General features: G+C 45.4%; 1 protein-coding gene across 2 annotated transcripts in view; it reads right to left on the bottom strand.

The window, feature by feature from the left end:
- The window catches only part of STKLD1 (serine/threonine kinase like domain containing 1), a 366,689-nt gene that overhangs the window by 76,643 nt on the left and 265,658 nt on the right, over positions 1–24,388 (bottom strand). For both annotated transcript variants that reach the window (XM_085613866.1, XM_085613865.1), the window contains exons 17-18: positions 19,473–19,613; positions 15,016–15,095 (exon numbers count right to left, since the gene is read on the bottom strand). In XM_085613866.1, the coding sequence (XP_085469992.1) occupies positions 15,016–15,095; positions 19,473–19,613 (221 nt within the window). The remainder of the gene's footprint in view (positions 1–15,015; positions 15,096–19,472; positions 19,614–24,388) is intronic.

Consider the following 24,388-nt stretch of genomic DNA (forward strand, 5'->3'; position numbering starts at 1 on the left):
GTATTAGATAAAATGGTGTGTTTTTGGATCAAGGCCCTGTTGTTTGATCGACTTTCAGATAAACTTTAGCTGATGAACAGATGGTTTCTGATCTTTCTCTAGAATGGGCTGGTGTGAAGATAAATTCATGATGGGCTTAATGACTGTGAGGAGTTCAGAGTCTGCAGTTGCAAGGTGGGCAAAAATCATCACCTCTCCACCACCTCACTTGATGGTTCATAATCTGATTCTTCTGGTGCTATGCAGTGTTTCGTTTTCACCAAGTATGTTGCTGCACAGTGCAGCCTAACAACTCTTGTTTGCTTGTAAACCGAAGACCCGCAGAGGTGTTCATTTTGAATAAGAGCGGCTTTCTCCTAGAGACATTTCCATGAAGGTAGTACTTTTCCATTGGATTCGTAATGGTAAAATCATGAACTCTAATGTGTACCAAACTGATACTTTGTAGATCCCTGCATGTAGCTTGGGTTTCTTTCCAACTGCAAATAAGATACAGTGTGATAATGGGGTTAATTTGAGAAACCTCCTCCTGGGTAGAATGGCAACCATCTTAAACATTTTCCATTTGTAACTAATCTTTCCCACTGTGGAATGATAGCCTTCATACCGTTTAGAAATGCTTTATACATTTTTACAAATTGATGATCAGCAGTTACTGCACGTAAAGAGAGTAGAAAAAACTACACCTCCTAACACTAAAAACCCATTCTTGGGGAAAAATAAATAAATATGTGACTTTAAGACATTGATAGTGAAATTATTTATAAAGTGTAGCGAATGCTCAAGGGAGACTTGGCGCTGGCATATGAGAGATAGACGATAAAGGAAGAGTTTAAAAGGCTGAGATTTAAGTAAAGACTAATACTGTAGCACAAAAAGCTAAGATTTCAGCTGTTTCCTGAAACTTGTAAGATTATGCAGATTTATGTAACTGGATGTGTGGTTAAAAAGACAAAACTTCTGTCCTCCAAGAGACTTTATTACATTTGGGAATGATCACAGTTTTAGATGCCGCAGAACGATGGGCTCTCCTAGGCATATACCAGGAGAAGGACATCCTCAGATACTCTGGGCCTGTATTATGCAGAGATTTATGGGCCAAACAGAGTGCCTTAAAACCAACAAGCTTTTTAATTGGTGCGTCCACACACACGCAAGACATACACACAGTCTACATCGACAGCTGGATCGCCACTGCATTGGGCATCCAGATATTGATGAATCCCCAGTGCATTCCACATCCAGAATTAACCAAAAGAAGAACCCACATGGACCAATAACATCAAAAGAATGAAAACTTAGCATAGTACAACGGAAGGGAGGAAATCAAAGGGTGAAAAAGATAAAATCACACTACACCAGTGCAGTACAAAACAGCCATCAAGACAACACTTCTCCACAAGCATACTTGAAGTGGAATGCCCACCTAAGGAACTCCACAAAATTCTAGCCAAATTCCATAATCCAGAATGCTAAAATGCAGAAATGCTACAGTCACAATCGTTCTATGACAAAATTTCGAACTGATCTCAAACATTGAAAAGATACTAAAAAGAGTGTTAGGAACACACAGCTAGCCTGCCTCCCTACACATGACACAACCACCACAAAGATGAATAGCACCAGTCTTCTGACACTTAATACTTTCAATACCCTCTCTGAAAAATAATTCTGCAACATTGTCATTATAAGCAGACTATCAGGATCACCTTCAGACCCAGTACTTCTACAAAGCTTTAACGATGACCTACACAAAGCCTGTGCAGGGGAGGTAGCTTGAAACGTACTCAATAGGTCTGTGGAAGTAGGATCTTTACTGTCTACGTTAAAACCCCAGGAGGGTAGTGTACCCCCTGCCCTACTTTAGCAGCTACAGCGATGTGGGGTTCTTTATGGACCTCTAATCTGCAACTTAGCAGATAAAACACATAACGCTAAAAGGAACAAAGAAGGATGAGGTGAAAGAAAAGGAATAGAAGGATTGGCAAGTGGATGCATGAATGGGTGAAAGGATGGGTGGATGGAATGATGGATAGATGTAAGAAAGTGCCCTCTTTTTGCATGGTTGCCCCCACTTTTTGCCAAACTTTTGATGTACTTTGACTGAGTGTGCCCTGGGTTCCTGCCAACCAGGTACTCAGGGCCTATGTTCTTTCCCTAAACTGCATTAATACAAAACCCAATTGGCACCTCTCTGGCCACATGTAAGTCCCTTGTAAATGGTACCAAGGGCCCTGTGGCCAGGGAAGCCTTAAGATCTACAGCACTTATTGTGCCACCCTTAGAGGCCCTGGACCTCTGTACACACACACACACACACACACACACTGCTATTGCAGGCTGCGTGTTTTGGTGCAGAACAAAGTGGAGACTCGTCATGGCACACATCCCTGTGTGCCATGCCTACAACCCTCTGCCCTGGCATAGGTCGGCCACCCCTCTAGCTGGATGCACTATACCAGTGGTAAGGGTACAGGTGGATGAGCCCTGTACCCCTACAGTGTCTAAACCAATTCTTAGACATTGTAAGTACAGTAATGCCATTAAGAGTATATGGTGCTGGGAGTTTGTCATTACGAACTCCACAGCACCATAATGGCTTTACTGAAAACTGGGAAGTTTGGTATCAAACTGGTGGCAGTGTGGGATTTAATGAAAAATGCATTCGGAGGGCATCTTAGAGATGCCACCTGAAAAACGACCTAACTCTAGTGTCCAGGCTGAGTTGTTACTCGCCAGTTGCCACCACCAGACATTTTTCTGGACCCCTGCTGCTCTCTGGGGTCTGAAACAATGCACATGCTGGGAAGAGGTGCCAAACCTCCTCCTCCAGGATGGGCAGGGTCCACAAAGGGGAAGCTTCAAAGGCTTACCGCCTTTATGAGCTACCCCAGCCATTTGCTGCTTCCAGCAACTGGCCCCCACCGGTTTTGACCCCCCACTTTGGACGGGAGAATCGGCGGGAAAACCAAGTGAGGAAGGGAGGTCTGCCCACCTTTGCCAACCCCACCCCTCAGGTGGGGAAGGCGAGGTGAAGCACAACTCTCAGTCCCCGCCATCTTACAGATGGGGAACGCAGCCAACCAGAGAGAGGCATATGCCCCCCTCTTACTGGAGGGTGGTATAATAGGGGGGTGTACCCACCCCAAGGAAGAGACCCATTGGTCCCGACCTTTACTTACCTGTAACGCCCCTAAATCTAGTATTTAGAGGCACCCCTGAACCTTGCTTTCTCAGACGAGAACCGACCAGAAGAAGGACTAAAGAAGCTGTGCTGAACTAAGAGGAGGACGACGGCCACTAACTTGGCCCTAGCCCTACCGGTCTGTCCGCATCTCGAACCTGCTCCAGCGAAATCCCGGTGTGTCCTGCAGCCAGCAGCCCTCAAGAACACAAAGGACCTGCCCTGCCTTCTAAAATCAAGACTTTGTCTCCTGTGAGCGCCGGATTTGCTCACCCACGGACTCTGGCCAAATCCACGAGTCCGCACCACTCTGCACCTGATGCCCACGGCTCGAGTTAGAGTGGCCCAACACCACGAGGAGGTCTCCCGCCGATCCTGGCCTGCCTCGAATTTCCAATCTACGCCTGCAGCCCTTTTCTGAAGGATCCTTCTGACTGCGACTGGAGCTGGAAAGAAAACCCGACGCCTGAAGACACCCCGGCACCCGACGTCCCACAGCCTTGGGTGGTCCAACCAACGGTGTCCCAGCAGCCTCAGGCATCCCAACCTACCTCTCCACCCAGTGGTCACCTCCAGAAGATCTTTGTCCCCCAGCCTGCTTTGTTTGCTGCAATCGGAGAATCCCCATTGAAATCAACAGGGCACCTGATGGCAAAACAGCACCCTTCACCCAGCCGCCCCTGTGATGCTGCGGGAGTACTTTGGGTGCTAACTCGGATCCCCCTTTGCCCTGAGCCTAACACCTGGAGCTTTTCTCCCGCAACCTTGTGGCCTGCCTGTGAGTAGCCACCAACCAGAGGCCACCTATCCCCCTTTGGATAACATTGGGCCTCTGCACTAGCCGCCCTAGTGCAGCTGGGGCTGTTCGAAGAGTGCATCCTCGACCCTGGGGGAACCTTGGCTCTAACCACAAAATACCAACTCCCACAAAAAAGTACTAACCTGCAAACCGTTACCTTCATTTCCTTCCATAGGATTGCATTGGCTGCTTCTAGTTGAAAATTCTTTTAAGTGTGGAGTTGGTTGGTATAAAACATTGAAAAACTTCAAATGTATTAAAAGTGAATTACTTACCTTTTGTCTAGGAAATGTCTCAGTGTGATATCTAGGCATATCACACTGATTAGCAAAAGTAACTTAAAAGGTAACCTAAAAACTAACGTGCACAGTAATCTGTAAAGTAACCAGAAAGTAATTTTGAATTGTTGACTTACGTGTAATTTAACCAACTGCATTTGACCCTGCATTCAACTGTAAACACTGCATACGATTTTTCAAAGTATTATTTCACTTCCCTGCACCAGGCTTGGCTCTAGAAATAAAATAACTAAATAATATTTTTGATACAAACAAATTGGTCTGAGTTCAGTCTTTGAGTGTGTACACCAAATGGTTGACACTACCCTCTGATAAAGCCTTACTGCTCGCCCACACCACCACAAATAGAGAGTAAGGTGCTATCTACGTTTACCTGTGCTTACCTTTGGGGTTCCACTGGACTCCGTGCACACTATACCTCATTTTGGTATAATATTTACAGAGCCAGCTTCCTACAATAGATGAGTGGGTGAAAGGATGGATGGTTGAAAGAGTTAGATAAGTAGATGAAAGGATGGGTAAGTAAAAAGATGGCTGACTGGGCTGATGAAACTATAGATGAGTGGGTGTAAGGAAGGAAGGATGGATAGATGAGCAGGTGACGAGGTGGGTGAGAGGTGAGGGAAAGGATGAGTTGGCGAGATGATGGGTAGATGACCGGATGAAAGCATGGCAGAGTAAATGGAAATCTGAGAGAATGGGTGGGTGGGTGAGTGAGTGGATTGATGGATGGGTGTGTGTGTGAAAGGCTGGAAGAGTAAATGGAAATCTGAGTGGATGAATGGACAAAAGGATCAATTAATGTATGAAAGGCTTAATAAATAGGTTAAATGATGGATGGATGGATGGATGGATGGATGGGTGCAAGCATAGATGATGGATGTGTGAATATATGGATGGATGAATGAAATGGCTGATGGATAGATGGAATATTGAAAGATCGAGTGATGGATGAAAGAATGAATACATGACAGGATGTAAAGGTGAAATATTGGATATCAGTGGGTGGTTAGAAAGGTGAACAGGTGAATGACTGGATGCTTAAATGGAAGAGACAAGGACGCTCTTCTAGGGAGGACTGGGCTCACTTGCTTTGCCTGTTTGGTGTCCTCTAGCATTGGTTCAAACTGGGGGGTATTTTGATTTTCTGGCTACTCCCTTGCTGGAATGTCTCCTGTCCAGCTTGGAATCACGGAGGGATTTTCATCTGGAATGAGAGGAAGACTAGAGCCATCATCTAATCTGGTAAGTGTAGGGGAGCGCGTTAAGTTAGCTAGCTTTTGTGTTCCTTTTTGGACTTCCTAGGTTCTTTGCATTTTTCCTGTTTAAAGTGATGTACCTCAGACCACGAACCAGCACAAGAGTGACTTTAGCTCTGCCGTAGCTACTTTACACTCCCATTAAGGGCATATAAACCTAGTTAGCTGGGCATACATATGGTCAGATCAGTTTTTACTCATTCACGGATTGCCTATATTGGTTATGTAGTGGCTATATGCATTCTCATTATTAATTAGTCATAATTTCATTGCTGATACATTAACCTGTGACTGATCTTCCTCCATAAACAAAACTACTTTTTTCTACCCTCATTTTAATCTACCGGCTCCTGAACACTGCCATAACAGCGCTGACCTCATGCAGCCATTTTGTTAATCTTCTGTGGGTTGTAGGTTCATTGTGATATGACAAACTCCAAAGACTTTGGGAAGTTTTTCATGACCACATCTCTTGTAACCATTTGTGGCATTGAGGAACTCTCAAACATCCACAGTCCCACAATGCACTCTGGGGCAGACAAAGCTGGCACACACGCGGGCACAGTGGTAAACAGCTCTCTCATTTCAGACCTCACAATAAAAATCTCAGTTTTGAAAGAGTCAAAAGGTGTGAAGTGTTGGCGCCTTAGACAATGGAGCCAGCGACACCCATTTACCCCGCAGGAATTTATTAGCGAGAGTGTTGGATAAGGCTGTACGCATGTTTGAACACCTAAACACTCTTCAATGCCCCCAGGTATTGTGTTTTTACCAAATCTGTTAAAAACTTTGAACACCGGTGCTAAATGTGATTGCTGTTTTTCACCTGGTAAGGTCAAAGGCCCCTTATCATGCTTCAAATTCACAGATACCCGCCCTAAATCCACAGATATTGAAGACAAAACACTGAGTAACTTTCTACTAAAGGGGGGGGGCTGATTAATGCACGCTCGCTCTGTAAACATTCCCAAGACATTAGAGAGCTGACGCTGACCTACAGCTCGACTTCCTCTTTATTACTGAAACTTGGCTCAAGGAAGGGTACAACCCAGATATTGCTGCATGCTCCCAACCCCCACACTATACCATTTGTAGGAAAGACAGATAAGAACCTAGAGGAGGGGGGCTGGCCATCATTTTTTGCCACTCCTTGCAATGCACTAATTGTGATCTCCTCTCTTTGAAAGGGGCAGAAAGCCTAGGTTTCTGCTTTAAATTCAATGCCTCTTTCTCCTTTACAGGAGGCCTGAACTACCGCCCGCCCGGCCCCAGTTCTGTTTTTTTTTTTTAAATCACTGGGAGACACACTGGGTCACCTTGCGCTCCGGTATGCTAATTTCACCCTCCTATAAGACTTTAACCAGGAGTGGACAACTTCCTTGAAATCTTAGAATCTCTTGGAATCCACCAACTGGTTATAACACCTACACACCAAGAAGGTCATACATTAGATGAAGTTTGCTCTTACTCCACCTCGCTATCGGTCAGCACCCACATCACTCGAGCTTGGTCAGATCACAAGTTAATTCCCTTCAGCATTAAGACGCTAGTTGCCAAACACCCCCTTAAGCAAATACCCTCCCCACAGCCAATGCGCAAATGGGCTAAACTGGTAACCAATCCAAAGCTGCCTATTCTTGCTAATGCATCCATACCTACTCTAATAGAAGACACTTCAGAAAACACGCAACTCTTCCACAAGTGGATGGCATCAATCAGCAATGAGCTAGGCCCACTGAAACAACCTACAAATAAGCGAAAACCCAAAATCACAGCCCCCAGGTACACGCCCATACTAGCAGAGCTACACTTCCAGTGCAAACAACTGGAACGTAAGTGGAGACGAGCTTACGACTCAGCAGACTTAAACTCCTTTAAGTTGAGCAGGAAAAAATACCATCTGCACATTAAATTAGCAAAAAAAAAGTACTTTTCAAACAAGATATCAGAAGTCCACCATGACCAGAAAACAATCTTCTCGATTGTAAGGTTCTTCACTGTTCCAAAAACATTAAGTAGGGAAATTCCCCCATCACAGACTCTATATGACCAGATTACGGTCTTCTTTGAGGAAAAAATCCACAATATACAAAAAGATTTCAACACAATCCAAACACAGTACTTGGACATAGAGCCTGACCCCACTCTCACTGGACCCTCATTTCAGGTCTTTGGAATATCCTCACTCGAGCAGATACGTGAAGCAATAACTGCCTGCAAATCAGGCTCCCCGCTTGATGCCTGCCCACCCGTGGTCCTTCACAAACTCATAGATATCGTTAATCCTGTAATTAACAAGATAATTAACTCTGTGCTAGCTACAGGTATAGTCCCAGATGAATGGAAACTGGCTATAGTTAAACCACTGAAAAAAAACCTGAATATTGACCCATCAATCCTTTCAAACCTTCGACCAATATCGTTACTACCCACACTGGGCAAAATCATGGAAAGACTGGTTAATAGAAAACTATCCAACTTTTTCAAGAACGTTAAGACCATGCATCCCATCAATCGGGTTTCCGCCCTAAACATTCAACGGAATCTGCCTTATTGGAAATAGTTGACACACTAAAATCAACCCTAGATAAAGGCAGGAAGGCGGTGCTGATTCTACTAGACCTATGGGCCGCTTTTGACACTATCTCACATGTCATCCTTCTTACACGGATAAAAAACAGCGGCATATCGAACACCGCATTAGCCTGGATAAAATCCTTCCTTACCAACCGTAGGCAATCAGTGGCCCTACGAACGTTCCTTTCATCCGAACGTCCCATCACATCAGGCGTCCTACAGGGCTCATCCCTTAGCCCACTGTTGTTTAACATCTACATGGCCCCTCTCATTTCACTGATAGCCTAATTTGGCATTGAAACAACATCATATGCAGATGATGCACAACTGATTTTATCACAGGACAAAGACTAATAAGGCAGAACTTAATTTTAAGTTATGCCTGACAGAGGTCTTCCATTGGATGAAGCTTAACTGTAGGAGAGTAGGAACTGCTTCACATGGGTACCCCCACTTTTTTGCTGGTGTTTCACTGTTTTTCGACCTTAGTCTGGCTGTGGCCCTGCTAATCAGGACCCCAGCCTAGCTGCTTCCTCTCTAAAATGGTTTCCATGTACATTAGGTACATCTCTAATTGGAATCTGGAGTGCCTTATAAGCCCCTAGTATATGGTATACTATGTACCTAGGGCATAGGTACCTAAGAGGCCTACCATGGGCTGAAGCATGTATTATGCCACCCCTGGGAAGCACTCCAAAACGACACCACAGGTCTGCTACTGCAGCCTGGGTAAGGTGGTGCCTGCACCCCTTACAGTGGTATAGGCTACCTATATCACTACCATTGCACACACATATAAAACCTATAAGTCACTCCTATGGCAGGCCTTAACAATCCTGAAGGCAGAGTGCTGGGTTTTTATGTGAGAGGGTGCCCCTGCATGAGCAGAGCCCCTCTGCAGCATTCGGAGTACCTCCTCTGATGCTGTTTGTGGTGCAGCCTGATCATATACTCTTAAGTGCATTATAACCTCATGGTAAATGCTAACTTTGCACTGGCTGCATGGAAACATGTCGTGTTTGGTGTCAAACACTTTGGAATACTACCCCCTGCCAGTTCTGGGGGCGGGGGTAGCATTCCGCCCTTCTAGAGGGAGAGACATGTTCACACTGGTCTACCCGGTAAAGACTTTCTAAAGCCCTGGCATCACAAAATGGATGCCACTGCCACAGACACGGGTCTAGCCTCCCGCTGCTGACCGAAACGCCGGCAGGGGAGGCCTCGACAATAGGTTTCCTGTCCCAGGGAGGTGTAACCACCTCCCCAGACAGGCAGATGTGTATTGGGGCTGGGCGGGAGCACTCTCTGGTGCTTTGAAGTCCTGCTCTGGGGGCACACTTGGTGTCCCTGTGCATAGTCCAGTTCAAACCGGCTGCAGGGGCTACCTGCCCCTGCTCTGGTGCGAAACGGGACAAAGGAAATGGGTGTAAACACCCCTCTTTCCAAACCCTCCCATAGGTAGGTCCCTAGAGTATGTCCAACCCCCAAACTTAGTATAAGTATGGGAACCCAGTCCTTGAGACTTTAGATTACCCTGGACGAAACTCTGCAACATATATCCTGGACCTTCGACTTTCTATTTCCGCTAGAAGACTGAAGAAATCTCCCTTGGGCTCAAGGAGTGACTCTCCTGCTTGGCAGGCACCAAAGAAGCAACTGTCCGGTCTGCAACTCTGAATCTCCCGCCGGACGCCGAAGTCTTTGCATCACCAGAGGTGGATTTCCAGACTTCCCCGAGGCTACCCTTGGTCCACAGCAAAGCTGAGGCCCGTGGCTATTGTGGGTGACGTGGAACCGTGACCCCTGGACACCGTGATCTTTCGCCGATCCATCATCTTCCTGGTCTTTCTCGAAGTTGTGCTTTGGGCTCCGAGTAGCCCCAGCCTTGAGCACCAGCTGCACCGAAGATCTCTGGCCTCCACTCCACGAGTGACTCGTGGGCCAGTTTCAAGTGCGACCGCTCGAGGCTCCTGCGCGATCGCTAGCCTGTTGGCTAGTGGGTCCCCACAAAGGCAACTCTTCTTCTGATTGGGCTTTCCTGGTTGCTCCAGACGTGCCCTGACTTACCCTCGCTGGGTGAGTTCCCAGACCTTGCTGGTCTGCACCGACGTCCTTTCTCTATTTCCATGTGACTTGCCGTTGCCAAGGCTTGTTAGGTCCATCCTGGTCGCTGACACCGCAGCACTCGACAGACTTCGTGGGACAGCTCGAATCCAGCTCCTGGTCATCGTCGACGCCTCGTGGCTGAAAAGTCAAGACACCCATCAACTCACCTGAAGCACCCGACATCTGTGGGCATTGGACTATCGTGCCCCTGGTCACTGGTAAGTGACCCAGACTCTATCCCCTCTGCTTTCAGGTTCCTTCCATCCTAGATCCAGGCTTGGATCTCTCCGGACACTTCTCCTCTTCACAGCAGAAGCACTTCTTTGCCAGCTTCCTTTGAAAACAGCGACGTGACCCGACACCAAAAGACACCTATGCACCCGGCTTCCCTGGGTGAGGTAACTCGAGTACTCCGGTGCTCCCGTGGGTGTTGGCCCTAGACACCTCTAAGCCCAAAAGGGTTCGCTCGTAGTCATCCTCTAAGTGTCCTTAAACTCTTAATTTCCAACCGTGACTTTCCCCATAGAAGTTAACGGCGATTTGCGGCTGTGTTCTCACACTGCACGCGTCCCCAGTGGGTCCCCTGTGTCACTACCTTGGGTGGTTCCTTGTGGTCCAAGCACTTCTACAGGCTCTAGGCCTTGTCTAGTTCAGTCGTGGTTCATATACCACTTTATTGGTATATGGTTTGGTACGCCCCTAGGGCCCAAAGGTGTATTTGTGCTTTTACTGTTGAATACTGACTTGTAAACTTAAGTACTTCGAACTCCAGCCTCATAAAGAGACTAGAGGGGTGTGTTTTATCTTAAACACATATATATATTTTAAATATATACCTGGTGTGGTTGTCCTTTCATTTGGCCATTCAAGAGATTATAGACTGGTAAAACAAGCTGCTTTACATTCCTTCAAGACTTAGCCTGAAGGCTGCTCTCTATAGCTACCACTAGGATAGCTTTCAATAAAGGTTGTCTTTAACCTATCACCATAAGGGGTTTGTTTGGACTGGTACAAGGTGCCCACTTTAATTAGTGGACAGCATATACCAGGCCAACTTCTCACATTAACCATCTCAAATGTAACAGAGATAAAACCGAGATCCTGCTGATAGGAAAGGACAATCCCTTCAAGCCGAGCCAATGGTGGCCGGAAGACACACCAGCACCACCAAACACAGTAGAAATAGCAAAAAACCTGGGAGTGAAATTTGATGCCTCACTCTCCTTTCGAGGTCACGCCCTGATTGTGGCAGGGCGTGTTTCAACATAATCAAAACCCTCAAAACATTATTTGATTTTATTCTACTCCCTGCAAGGAAGACAGTTGCAGTGGCACTCATCCTTTCGATACTGGACTTCTGCAACAGCCTAGTCGCAGGAGTAAACAAACACATACTCAAGAGACTTCAAGTAGTACAGCATGTGGTAGCTCGTCTAGTGCTAAGACTACCCCACAGATCATCTGTTTCAACAGCCCTTAAAACCCTTCACTGGCTGCCCATGCACAATAGAATTGTATTCAAGATACTTTTAATCACCTTCACACCTAGGGCCTACATATCTTTTGGCCAAGTTCACCCCCTACACCACTGCTAGGAAACTCAGATCCTCATCTGCAAATCTTCTCAAGCCCTCTTCCTTTAGGTGCAAAACCAAAGGAGGAAAATCCGTAGCAGCGTTAGGAACCAGAGCCTGGAACCTTATGCCCACACACTTAGGGTTTATGAAAACATAAACCTAGTTCAGAAAAGCCTTGAAGACTTGGATCTTTGGATCTTCATACGAACTTTGCTCATCACTCCTATAATGATTACTTCTGTCTATCTTAACTCTCCGGCATAGCGCCAGGATGCCCCTTTCAGAGTGATAGTCACGCTTTATAAATGCCCAATCAAATCCACTCAAAACCCAGAAAAGAAAGTAAAAAGACTCAGGTAGAGAACTTTATTGTATTACACTGCGTCAGCACTAATGATTGGTGTTGTAAGACCCCCAAAGCAACACCTCGTGACATTGATACCACCACCAGGCTACATGATGGTGGAAAATGTTTCCTGGGTCCCTATCACAGACTGAGATATTTCAGATTTTCCAAGATAAAAAAGTTGCAGAGGGATTATCATCAGTCCAAAGCAAAGGTTACTTGCCCATACTATAGCGCTGGCATCTTAGATTCACATACAATGGCTCTTTCTCCTCATTGAGATGTATCGTGTCCCAGTGGCATCGGTGGAAAGAAATCTGAAGATGGCCTTACTGGACAAATTGTATATACCCAATGATGTAGGTAGGTTATACATATTACCTGGTAAATGTGTGTTTTAATCCCATGATATTAAAGGAAACCAAGATTTCCAGCGAGACAACTGCACAGTGCAAAGCATGAAGCTCTGTAGTTAGTGACTTTCTTCTTCTAAAGTACACTGGTAAAAAAATGTACGTTGTGAGTAGTTAAAAAATAATTTTTCTTTTAACTGAGTTTTATATAGCACACACTTGACCGGGTATCAGAGCGCTTTAAATAGCACCAGTTGCGCTACATGAGGACACACATTCATTTTTGTAAGGCATGGGGAGATTAGGTGATTTGCCCAGAATCACAGGATGTTCAGCGTTATTGCCGAGACTCGAACCCGGTTCCCCAGATTCGAGGTCGACCGCCCTAGCCATTAGGCCAACTCCTCTCCCGAGGAGTTGTATCTTGATTATGTTCACTCTTGCTTTTGTCAAGTGCCTTTTTGAATTAAAAATTAGGTTTGTTACTCTACATATCTGTTTTCTGGTACATGATACCTAGTACTCACATTTAGGGCCTCATTTATGGCATTTTGGTGCAAGGCAGCGCAGCACGGCGTCTTGCTGCACTGCCTTATGCTTAAGTGAACGGGCAGGAATGCACCGTATTTAAGCAGTAATGTGCATTCCTAGTGCTAAAATAGACACCCTTGCTCTATTGCGCAAGGGTGCCCCTATTACAGGCAGGATTGTTTTTGTGTAGGACGAGGGACCTTCCTGAACAAAAACAATCGTACAAGGCATTTTCCTCATCCTATGTGTGCTGAAGAATGCAACATCACAAAGTAAAATGATAGACGGAGTGTTGAAACTTTTCAAACACTCGCCCTCTGTCGCACATCTGGGTTTAATCCATCATTATTTTGCTTGCCACGTCACCTAGTTTGGACCAAGCCATATGCAAATCATTCTCGACCCTGTCCCCCATGGGAGGACCTGGCCTGGCAGTTTGGGCTGGACTGTTCCCACGAGGAGCAGGGTCAAGACTGATTTGCATATGGCTGGCTATAACTTGGGGTGGCGGAGTGAGCAAAGGATTAAACCCAGATCTCTTCACTGTAGGTGAGAGGTTGAAAAGTTTAGAATTTAATATATTTCTCCTCGTTACACCTCACCTCGGGAGGTGGACGGATTTGATGCTTCCCCAGGTTTACGACACTTTGTAAATGTCGGGCAGCATCAAATTCCATGGGCTTTGCGAGGGAAAACCCACCGCAACGCCCATGGAACTCCTCGTGGGTGCAGTGTAAAGTGATGCAGCGATTTGCACTGCGACACCTTACTCATGATGTATGAGGTCACTCAAAGCCATGCAGGGTGGCTCTGCGTGGCTTTATAATTCTTTGAGAGCCCTGCGTCACGCATGTACCACTTTACGTGATGCAAAAGAGACGCAGGGCTCTCATAAATAAGCCCTAATGTCTATCGCTAGGGGTAGTAAAGGCAGATGAAGTATGTGCCTTGGGTTGCCCAATTTGAGTTGAACTTCTGGGACTTAACCTCTTGATTTCTAGTTCCATAGGCAAGTACTTAACCACTGACCCACATCCCTAAATATTCTGCTTTCGACTATCAACTGCAGCACACTTGTCACTTCTCATCATCATACAGGCTTGTTGGGAGAAGACAGCTTCTTTTAACCAGTGGTTAGATATTACACCTTTCCAGGAGGCTACCTCGTGATAGTTCAGGCATCCAATTGTCCAATCCCAATTGCCGAAGAATGGTCTACAGCAGCATAGAAGAAGGTCTAATCGCAAGATATGCTACAGGTGAGAAAGTCAAATCATGGATTTGTTCTAGCAGAAAGAGACCCTATTGAGGCCTTTTCCTAGGCTAGTATAAAACCATACATTAAAACTATCAGAACATTGGAATTTACTTTTATACCTCCTTACTTTCAGAGTATTAAGAATACATATATTTAGTGTTTAAGGCTGTTCATCTTCAAGAGGAAAGACTTTTATTCAAGCATTGATTGTGCACTTTTCTCTGAAATTGTTCCTCCTTGCTTAATAGATTTGTAAGCTTTATGTTGTTTTATATTTCATATTATGTTATCATTATACACCAGATGTCTGTTGTTTTGCAGGTATATGCTACATCTGGTAGTCGTCACTTTGCTAGAAGTGGTTGTAATTATATCGAGACGCACCTGTAAATTGTGTCACCAGCACATTATGTGAGTTTAGTGCACCCCATTGGGATGCTGTGTGAGTCTTTGGCAGTGTAAGTCAGCTGTTGCTGGCAGTCTATATTCTGTGCATATTGGGGCAAATGAAACAAAGATGGAATGGGTGGTCCCCGTCAGTAATGGCAGCCTGCAGGGAGGGTATAGGATTTATAGCCCCGCTAATTATGTAGTGCATGCACAGGCAATTACACCACAATTTTAAGGGTGCTTTTCAGGACATACTTGTTATTACAAGCACCTGCCATGAACAGTCCAGGAAATCACTATACATATCCCTTCCAGTGCAAAATAACTAAAACATACCTCGGTGGAAGCAAATCGGAGTTTAATCTTCTCCAGCATCTGTGCCACATCCTGGGACCGCAGTTCTGGTAGGGCGTCATCTACAAGGAGAGTCGAGCAATAGTTGGTACAGATTTTTTGCTGAAGGATGTTTGGGTTTTTTCCTCAAATCTTTTGATGATTTATAGAGCCACAGCATCAAATATGTTGTTTCTTACTCATATTGTGTCATTTAAATGTATGCATTACTAGTACAGCTGGCGTGAAGTCAATTTACCCTCCTATATACACTAAGGCCTAGCATGACTTGCACGCAAATAGCACTGACTCCTATGTTTGTATCAGCAAGTATCAACATGTCCTGCCTGAAGGTAAGCTTCCATACAAACCTATCTAAGAATAATAATGCACTCAAGGTGGGTGCAAATACAGTATTTATTAGTGCACAGTGACAAATCAGGTGCAAGAAAGAAGGCTAATTACACTTAGAGCCCATTAATATTTTAACCTTTGCCAGATTTACTTACCAAAACTGTCTAGATCTATTTTATTTGTATTTTTGTTCGATTCTTGTTGAAACAATGAGTAAAAGCGAGACTCGAGCAGAGTTAGTGCACTCCAACGACCTTCTATGCTCCAGCAGTGTTACATCACCCTTAGGAACTTCCAGGCTTTATTAGTGTCAGCACACTGCGACAACCTTTTATGCTCTAGCAATTTTAGCATACTTCCAGAGGTTTCTAAGTTTAGTTCAGCTGCCTATCCTGCTGCACACCACTAATGTATGTTCGAACAAGCGAAGAGCTTTCCTGGCTCTTATATGATCTTCTGGGCTCTGTCACTCAAACTGTAGTTTGAGAGCATTCACAAGTCTAGTTGGTATATTGTGCTCTAAGGGCCTTGTGAGCTTTAGAAGTCTTCAAGACTGTTAGCACTCTAGCAGTCACTGAAGAATCCAGAGGACCTTCTGCTCTCTGACCGCCATAAAGACCTTCCTGTGCCTTGGCTCTGGGACCTAGCAGCCCTACCAAGGTTCTCTGATCTTCTAGACTGTAAAAGTCCAAGCGCATAGGATCTTCTGGGTTTAAGCTAAGATACCAAATTCTACACTTTCTGGGCTTTAACAGCTGGTTCAGGGTTCTAGCATCTTTGAGGCTCTAGCAGTAATACTGTGGTTTTCGGGTTGTCTAGGTTGTAGAATTCCTATGGCAGATCAAGCATCTACAAATACTAGCATTCATACTGGGGTCTTCAGTCTTTCTACTGTCTGGCATTCATGTCACAGGTCCCTCGCATGTATTTATTATTTATCTGATACTTTATTAAAGTGCTATGTTTCTCTAGTTTTATACTTCTGTGATCTAAGATTATACCGTACGTATGTAAATATTTCATTGTATAACTCCGTCAAGTCACATCAATCTCAAAGTCCTGCTACAATCTTCCCATGACAGAGCAATGGTTTGGGCCCAATTTTCCCCATCAGCGCAGGAAATGACATCATGGCACTCTGGACTTCTCCCACCCGCCTAGGACTTGATCACCAACCAGCGATACTCTGCAGCACTCCGTAGGTCACTAGACCCCAGCTGCCGTTCCCCCAACTGCTGCTATGCCGTACCTCACACCACAGTAGAAGCTTTCACTAGTACCCACTGCCAATTCTCAAGCAGCCACCCCCCACACTAATACTAACAATGCCCTCAACACCCCCACCCCACCCCATCCCAACACACACACAAGCAACATCAACACCTATACTATCACCCAACACCACATGCCATAGCAAACCCGCATGTCAACTCCCACTTTCATGCATGCTTCTCAACACATGATCAATCAGCAAACACACATCGGAAATATGGGACCTTCTGAGCTGTGACGTACCAGACATCCTCTTCATCACAGAGGCTTGGTTCAACCCCACATCGGCTCTTGACATCGGTACAGCAATCCTAGCAGGCTACAAGATTGCTCGAAAGGACCGCATTCACATGCCAGCAGGAGGACTCGCTATCATCTACAAGGAATCCATCAAAAGCACAACATCCACAGAGAACGTCACCCCATTCATGGAACACCTGCACTTCAAGCTGCAAATCTCTGACAATTTCACCCTGACTAAAGCCCTTAGCTACAGCCCACCAAGACCCCCAGCCACCTTTACGAACCTCATTGCAGAAGTTGTCACTCCACTTGCCTTTGACTCCAGATCCTACATTCTCCTCAGTGACCTCATCTTTCACCTGGAAGACCTAGATGACCACTGCTCCACAGCATTCTTCGAAAGCTTGAGCAACTTCGGACTCACCTAGCTCGTCACAGAACCAACCCACACTGTAGGACACACAAAGGACCCCATCTTCACCACAAGCAACAACATCAAATACAACTGCACCACACAGCTCACCTGGACTGACCACCCTAGCCTCTTCTTCCAAATCAACACACCTCAAGTCAACCAGGTTTAGCCATCCAAGATGCAGCTGGAGCAAAATCACAGAAGCAGACTGGCTCAGTGCCCTCTTCAGCCTAGTCCCACAGCCAACCTTGGCAGGGACATCAACAACTGGATCAAAAACAGCACAGACTCCCTTGCACCCATCAAACCCAAAAAGCATAGTAGATCAAAGAAGCAGGCCAGCTGGTAAACAGAAGACCCCTGAGACGCCAAACAACACTGTAAACAGCTAGAAAGGAAATTGAGAGCCATCCACGACACCACCAACAGAACTACCTAAAAGGCTGCACTCAGACGCTATCACCAGTAAATTAGAGACACCAAGAAAAAAGCACTAGTGGACCGCATTGAAGGAAGCTTCAACAGCTGCAAGATCCTCTCAATTGCCGAGGAATTCACCTCGGCCTCAACAGCATTGCTGCCTCCCAACAGCTCTGCGATAATGTATCCAACTTCTTCCATAGCAAAATTGTAAACATCTATAGCAACATTGCACACCAACCCAACCCCAGAGAACTCATTGCTAACCTACCCACCACCAACCAAGAAGGCCACCTGACTGATAGAAAACCCTCAGCAGAAACGGCACAGTGGCAACCATGCAGACCATCCACCCAGGGGCCCCAATGGGCCCATGCCCCCACCACATCTACAACATGGTAACATCACCAATGAGCACCACCCTTACCCACATCATGAAACCCTCCATCACGGCCACCACTTTCGCGGATGAATGGAAACCTGCAAAAATCAACGCCCTCCTCAAGAAGCCCACAGCTGACCCAAATCAGCTGAGCAATGTCTGACCAGCTCCCTGCTCCCTTATGCAGCTAAAGTGATTGAGAAGGCCATTAACAAGCAACTCGCAACCCACCTCGAACTTCACCATCTTCTAAACAACACAAAATCAGTATTCAGAAGCACTGAACCAGCACTTATCGCATTCAAAACATCCTGGACCGAGGAGAAACAGCGGTCCTCATCCTGCTCAATCTCTCCGTGGCCATTAACACCGTCTCACACAACACCCTCATCAGAAGACTCCATGACATTGGCAAACAAGGATCAGCTCTCAACTGGATTTGTTCCTTCCTCACGGGAAGAACTCAGAGTCAAGCTGCACCTCTTCACATCAGAGACCAAGAAACTGATATGCAGTGTTCCACAGCCACACTGTTTTCAACATGTACATGACACCGGACACCGCTCGCCAACATCATCTAATCACAAGACTTCACCATCATCCCCTACGCTGATGACACCCAACTCATCCTCTCTCTGATGGACAAACACAGCTAGAACCAACTTCACCAACTGCATGACAATGATAGCAGACTGTATGTGAACCAACTGCCTGAAGCTCAACTCCGACAAGACGGAACTACTGGTCTTCAGCAACAAGACCTCCCCATGGGATTCCAGCTGGTGGACGTCAAAGCTAGGACCAGCACCCACAGAACATGCAAAAAATCTAGGGATCATCCTAGATGCCAAGCTTAACATGACGGCTCAAGTCAATGCATTATGCACCTCCTGCTTCCACATCCTAAGAATGCTGTGAAAGATCTCCAAATGGTTGCTCACACTTACAAAGCCCTACACAACACGGGACCAGAATACCTGAACAGCCGCATACACTTTCACCAACCCACCAGACACCTATGCTCTGCCTCACACATTCCCTGCATTCGCATTCGCAAAAGCAAATCTGGAGCTCTCTCATTCTCCTACATTCTCCTACATCGTACCCAAGACCTGGGACGACCTCTTACAACACATCAGAGCCTCTCCTCACTTCTGTAAGAAGCTCAAGACCTGGCTCTTCATATAATGAGCACATTGGGACCACACACCTTGCCCAAGCACCTGGATACCCTCTCGGGTGACTAGTGCACTATAGAAATCAACATTCAAGTGCTTTGAAGGGTGCAGTGTTTATTATCACCCACTACTGTCTTTAAAACAAGAGCACAGTTACCACGCTTTATGAAGCAAAAATGAACAATAATTGATGTACCATATTGGACCAGCTCCGAGAACAATAGAGTGATGTTCTCCACCACCTCCGGGTCCTCAGAATGGATCTGATAGCAGTCTTTGATAAGGTTAGTGCCACTGAAATCTGCTTTGGGTACCAGAAAGGTGAATGCCGCCAGCTCTAGGAGAAAAAAATAAAGGAAAATTACTTAATTGCAATCCAAATTTTCCATCATAGGTATCTACTTTGTATTTGAAATCATTATAATATATTTGAATACATTAGTGATCTGACACTTTACAAGAAATTTACTGGATTGTTTAGAAACACGTATTTAAAATCAATTTTTTTTTTGTGGTTTTAAAATAGTCAAACAGTAAAAATAAACAATGTTGCTGCCTCTGAAACTCTCTTTTAAATGTCTCCTTCTTGAAACGGGAAAATGAAAGAAGGTAAATCAAAATGATATGCAACATAGCGTCACAAATTGTCATGATGTCCGGCCTTCATGAGCTACGTTAAAAAGCATAAATGGTGGCTGGGAATGTGGGCGCACACAACTTAATCAGTATGAGAAGTAGATCTACAGTTCAGTCCGTACAACAAGAATCCTTATCTCATTTGGGGGCATATCAACAAGGGCTTTATCTCTGCTTTTTTGGCTTTAAAAGCCAAAAAAGCAGAGATAAAACTAGCACCCTATCAACAACAGGGTGCTAACACGCAAATTTGCATGTTAGCCCCCTTTTACTCTACGCTTCCCCTTGCATCTCTAATGAGATGCAAAGGGGGCGTTCCAGAGTAAAATAATAGGAGAAATGTCGCTAAGCGACATTTCTCCTATTATCAAGAATGTCGCTAACCCTGTTAGAGACAAAAAAAGCAGCGCTAACCGCGGTTAATTTTCAGACTTAGCCATGATATCCTATGGAAGGAGGATATCATGGCTAAGTTTGCCTGTCCCTATCAACAAGGTAACGTGTGATTATCGCTGGGTTTCCAGCGATAATGTCACGTTAGCCTGTTAGCGTGTAGATTTTTAGCGCTATTGAGATAAGCGTTGCTAATAGCACGCTATCTCCGCGATAAAAATTCACGCTAGCCGGCGATAATTATCCTCACGCTAAGAGCGCTGAGCGATAATTATCGCCGGTTGTTGTTGATATGCCCCTTGGTGCTCTGGAGTAGGAGGAGCCACCTAATCTTCCCTTACCAGAGGAAATCCAAATCGAATTGTAATGTTCTCCGAGCACACAAAAAGTTTAGGCGTCGAGGTTTCAACAGTTCATTATTCCAATATTCAATTCCGCTATTATACTTGGACATCCACTTGCAAACACGTTTCGTCTATGCACTGTAGGCATAACTGCAGATTTCATCAGAGCTAGATACGTTTGTGTTACACTTTGTCCTATAATGCGAGTGCGCAAAGTCTGCACAATGCATTTATTCCAATTATCAGGAGCAAGAATATGTGTTGTGAAGATGGCGGTTCCACCGAGTGACAGGTCTACGCCATAGACCTGTTACTCGGCAGGACAGCTGTCTTCACAAATTTCAACCTGCATCACACGCAGGCCCCCAACCACTATACCAGACCTCGCGACATTCAAAGAGCAAACATATTCTTTCTCCTGAAATGAATATTGGAATTAAGAACTGTTGATACCTCGACCTCCATGTCTTCCTGAGCTAGCCCGGGAGCTCTTCTAGCCTAAAGGCCATTGCTTTGGCAGTTTAAAGGCAGTACAGCTGTAAGCTCCGAATATGTATTAAGATGTTATAAACTGCCCCCTTTCTCCCATGCTGATGAATGAGGAGATGGAGTTTTTCCTTTTCTATCATGGGATCTACACTGACAATCTTCAACACTGCTCCCAAAAAAAAGAGCAGCTATTGAAACATGACATAGAGTGATCCCAACAGTGTCCACAGTGAAGCTTGGCCCACTTGGGTGTCTGTTCAGGAGTTGGTGCCTAGGCAGTAGTCTTGCAAACATATACAGTGATCTCCTAGTTGTTGCTCCACAAAGTCCAAAACAAGGATATTGTAATAGTTGCAGTGGTAATCACTTGTCTCCTCTGACCAGTGAGCTCTAGATTTTCCATCGAGGATTTTGCTTTTTGGGAACAAGCTACTGTGCAATTTGTTAGCTTTTTGATAAGAGGCTACTGTGCAAAATGCAATCCAGCAATATACAGACTGCTTGGTCATCAGTACGACTGTAAGAATGGACAGGGCCCTTTTCACATTAAAAATGTGAACAGATCTTCCTGCTGATAATAGGCCCCACACCTCCCACACAAACCTCCTGCTCCTTCCAACCTATCGGCCTCCAGAAGAGCCAGTGGAGGTGGTAAGCATCATAGGTGGGAGCACTGGGCACCATACAGCATGTGGAGAGGAGGCTCTTCTGGAGTCAGGTGGGTCAACTCTACATATGGGCAGCCATGATGCACCAGGGACTGGAGGGAAAGGAAACTCGGTCCCAGCACCCGGGGCAGTGCCCACATTGTGGAAGGCAAAACACACAAGATGATGGACGGAATGTTGCACAATGGCAAAACATTCACCCCCAGTCACAGATCTGGGTTTAATCCATCGTTATTTTGCTCACCACACCACCCCAGTTCAGACATGGCCATATGCAAATCAGTCTTGACCCTGTGCCTCATGGGAACAGTCCAGCCCAAACTGCCAAGCCATGTCTTCCCTGGACCGGAATCAAGCATCCTAGGACCGGTTTCTGGCTATCAGCCGTCATCAGCTAGGATAGCTTGACTCCAGTGGCGTAGTGAGCACGGGACCCACGTCTGGGCATACCCTTCCCACATAGGGTGAACAGCAAAACACACAAGATGATGGACGGAATGTTGCACAATGGCAAAACATTCACCCCCAGTCACAGATCTGGGTTTAATCCATCGTTATTTTGCTCACCATACCACACCACCCCAGTTCAGACATGGCTATATGCAAATCAGTCTTGACCCTGTGCCTCATGGGAACAGTCCAGCCCGAACTGTCAAGCCATGTCTTCCCTGGACCGGAATCAAGCATCCTAGGACCGGTTTCTGGCTATCAGCCGTCAGCAGCCAGGATAGCTTGACTCCAGTGGCGTAGTGAGCACGGGACCCAATTCTGGGCATACCCTTCCCACATAGGGTGAACAGCAAAACACACAAGATGATGGACGGAATGTTGCACAATGGCAAAACATTCACCCCAGTCACAGATCTGGGTTTAATCCATCTTTATTTTGCTCACCACACCACCCCAGTTCAGACATGGCCATATGCAAATCAGTCTTGACCCTGTGCCTCATGTTTGTTGTAACACATTGGGGAAGGCTTCACCCTCCCTCTTTCCTTTCAGGAAGTGGCATTTGCCTCACCCTAACCCACACTTACACAGGTGACAGAAATAGGAAACAGCAGATGGGTCAGAGACAGCACCAGCCAAGTTCCCTAAAAAAAGGGATGATAAACATGGCAAAATTGTCTTCATGACATCTCCATGCCATGAGTGAATAGTGACACCTGCAGTAGTTAGGTATTTTACTTTTGACTTTATCTTTTCCTTTGGCACTTTCAGTAACATTTCAGGACTTGTGCTATTCCACCAGTTCTTGACTGACTTGTCAAAGATTTGGTACTCCTGTTACTGTTGGTTATGCAAACAATAGTTCTTGCACCTGTATTCTCTTTGGTCTTGATGGTCTTCTAACACCTACTTCTTGCTTCTCAGTGTCTCAGTCCATTTATTTCTATATTATCTATCCTATGTTTCTGGGCAATTGGGAAATGGAAATACCTGTCTTGACACAATTCAATCCACTTGTTCAAGCTGTGTGAAAATCTGGACATCTTGAATTTTTTCTTTTTTCACCCACTAAGTTGCATTTTTTTTTAACTCCAGCACTTCTTTTTTTGGCCCTTCTAGTGCACCAGAGATACCTTGTGTAGGTATCTTTCTTCATGTGGACACTTGCCTCTACTGTAGTAACATCATATAATCACAATGACAAAGAAAGTACAAGGGATGAATATCCAATTTATTTTCGATATTGGGCACAATTAATTACCCTAAAGTTAAAATATAATTCTACATGGACCAATGTTCAATTACATGAACACACATGCATGCCATGGGACCAATCTCTGACCCAAAATCACTCCAAAAATATGTTAATAAAAACCTACAACAATATATGTACAGTGACACAAAAAACATACATTCATATATAGAGATATATATATACAACACTCAATATATCCAATACCCCAACAAGTTATTTAATCACTAGTGTTCACTCATTAAGTCTGAGTAATACACACAGAGGTAGACTTTACAGCACCTGAGGTACAACACCTCTCTAACCTTTCACTCTATGTGCTTTTGATCGATTCAACAATATTAAGCATTAATAGTGACTCCTCTATACAAAGCTGTCGACGCGGACGCGTTTCAGACGTCAATTTCTTCAGGCCTCCTCAGGACAAGGGCAAAGCAACCAATCTAAAATGTCCATAGAAAAATGTAATTACATAAATATAGCGTATCCACATCTATCCCATATATTCCACTCGGATAGCGCAATCACAGACTGTGTATCATCCGCATAGGAGACCACAGTCTGGCCCCTATCCTTAGCAACCGCTGCCAGGGGTCGAATGTAGACATTGAATAGAGTCGGGCTCAAAGCTGAGTCCTGCGGGACCCCTTGTCGCACACTGCGCGCATGATAGCAGAATGGAGGGGCGCTCACTTGGAAAGAACTCTCTTAGAGAAATGAGGAGAGCCACCCTAAGGCCGGGCCACAGATGCCAATGTCCTCCAAGCGCTGCAAAAGCATCTGGTGGGACACCGTATCAAATGCAGCGCTTAAGTCCAGTAGGATCAAGGCAGAGGTTCGTCCCGAATACAGTGAGAGCCGCAGGTGTTCCGTGACCGCC

The sequence above is a fragment of the Triturus cristatus genome, chromosome 1_2 (assembly GCF_964204655.1).
Source record: "Triturus cristatus chromosome 1_2, aTriCri1.1, whole genome shotgun sequence".
NCBI classification, from domain to species: domain Eukaryota; kingdom Metazoa; phylum Chordata; class Amphibia; order Caudata; family Salamandridae; genus Triturus; species Triturus cristatus.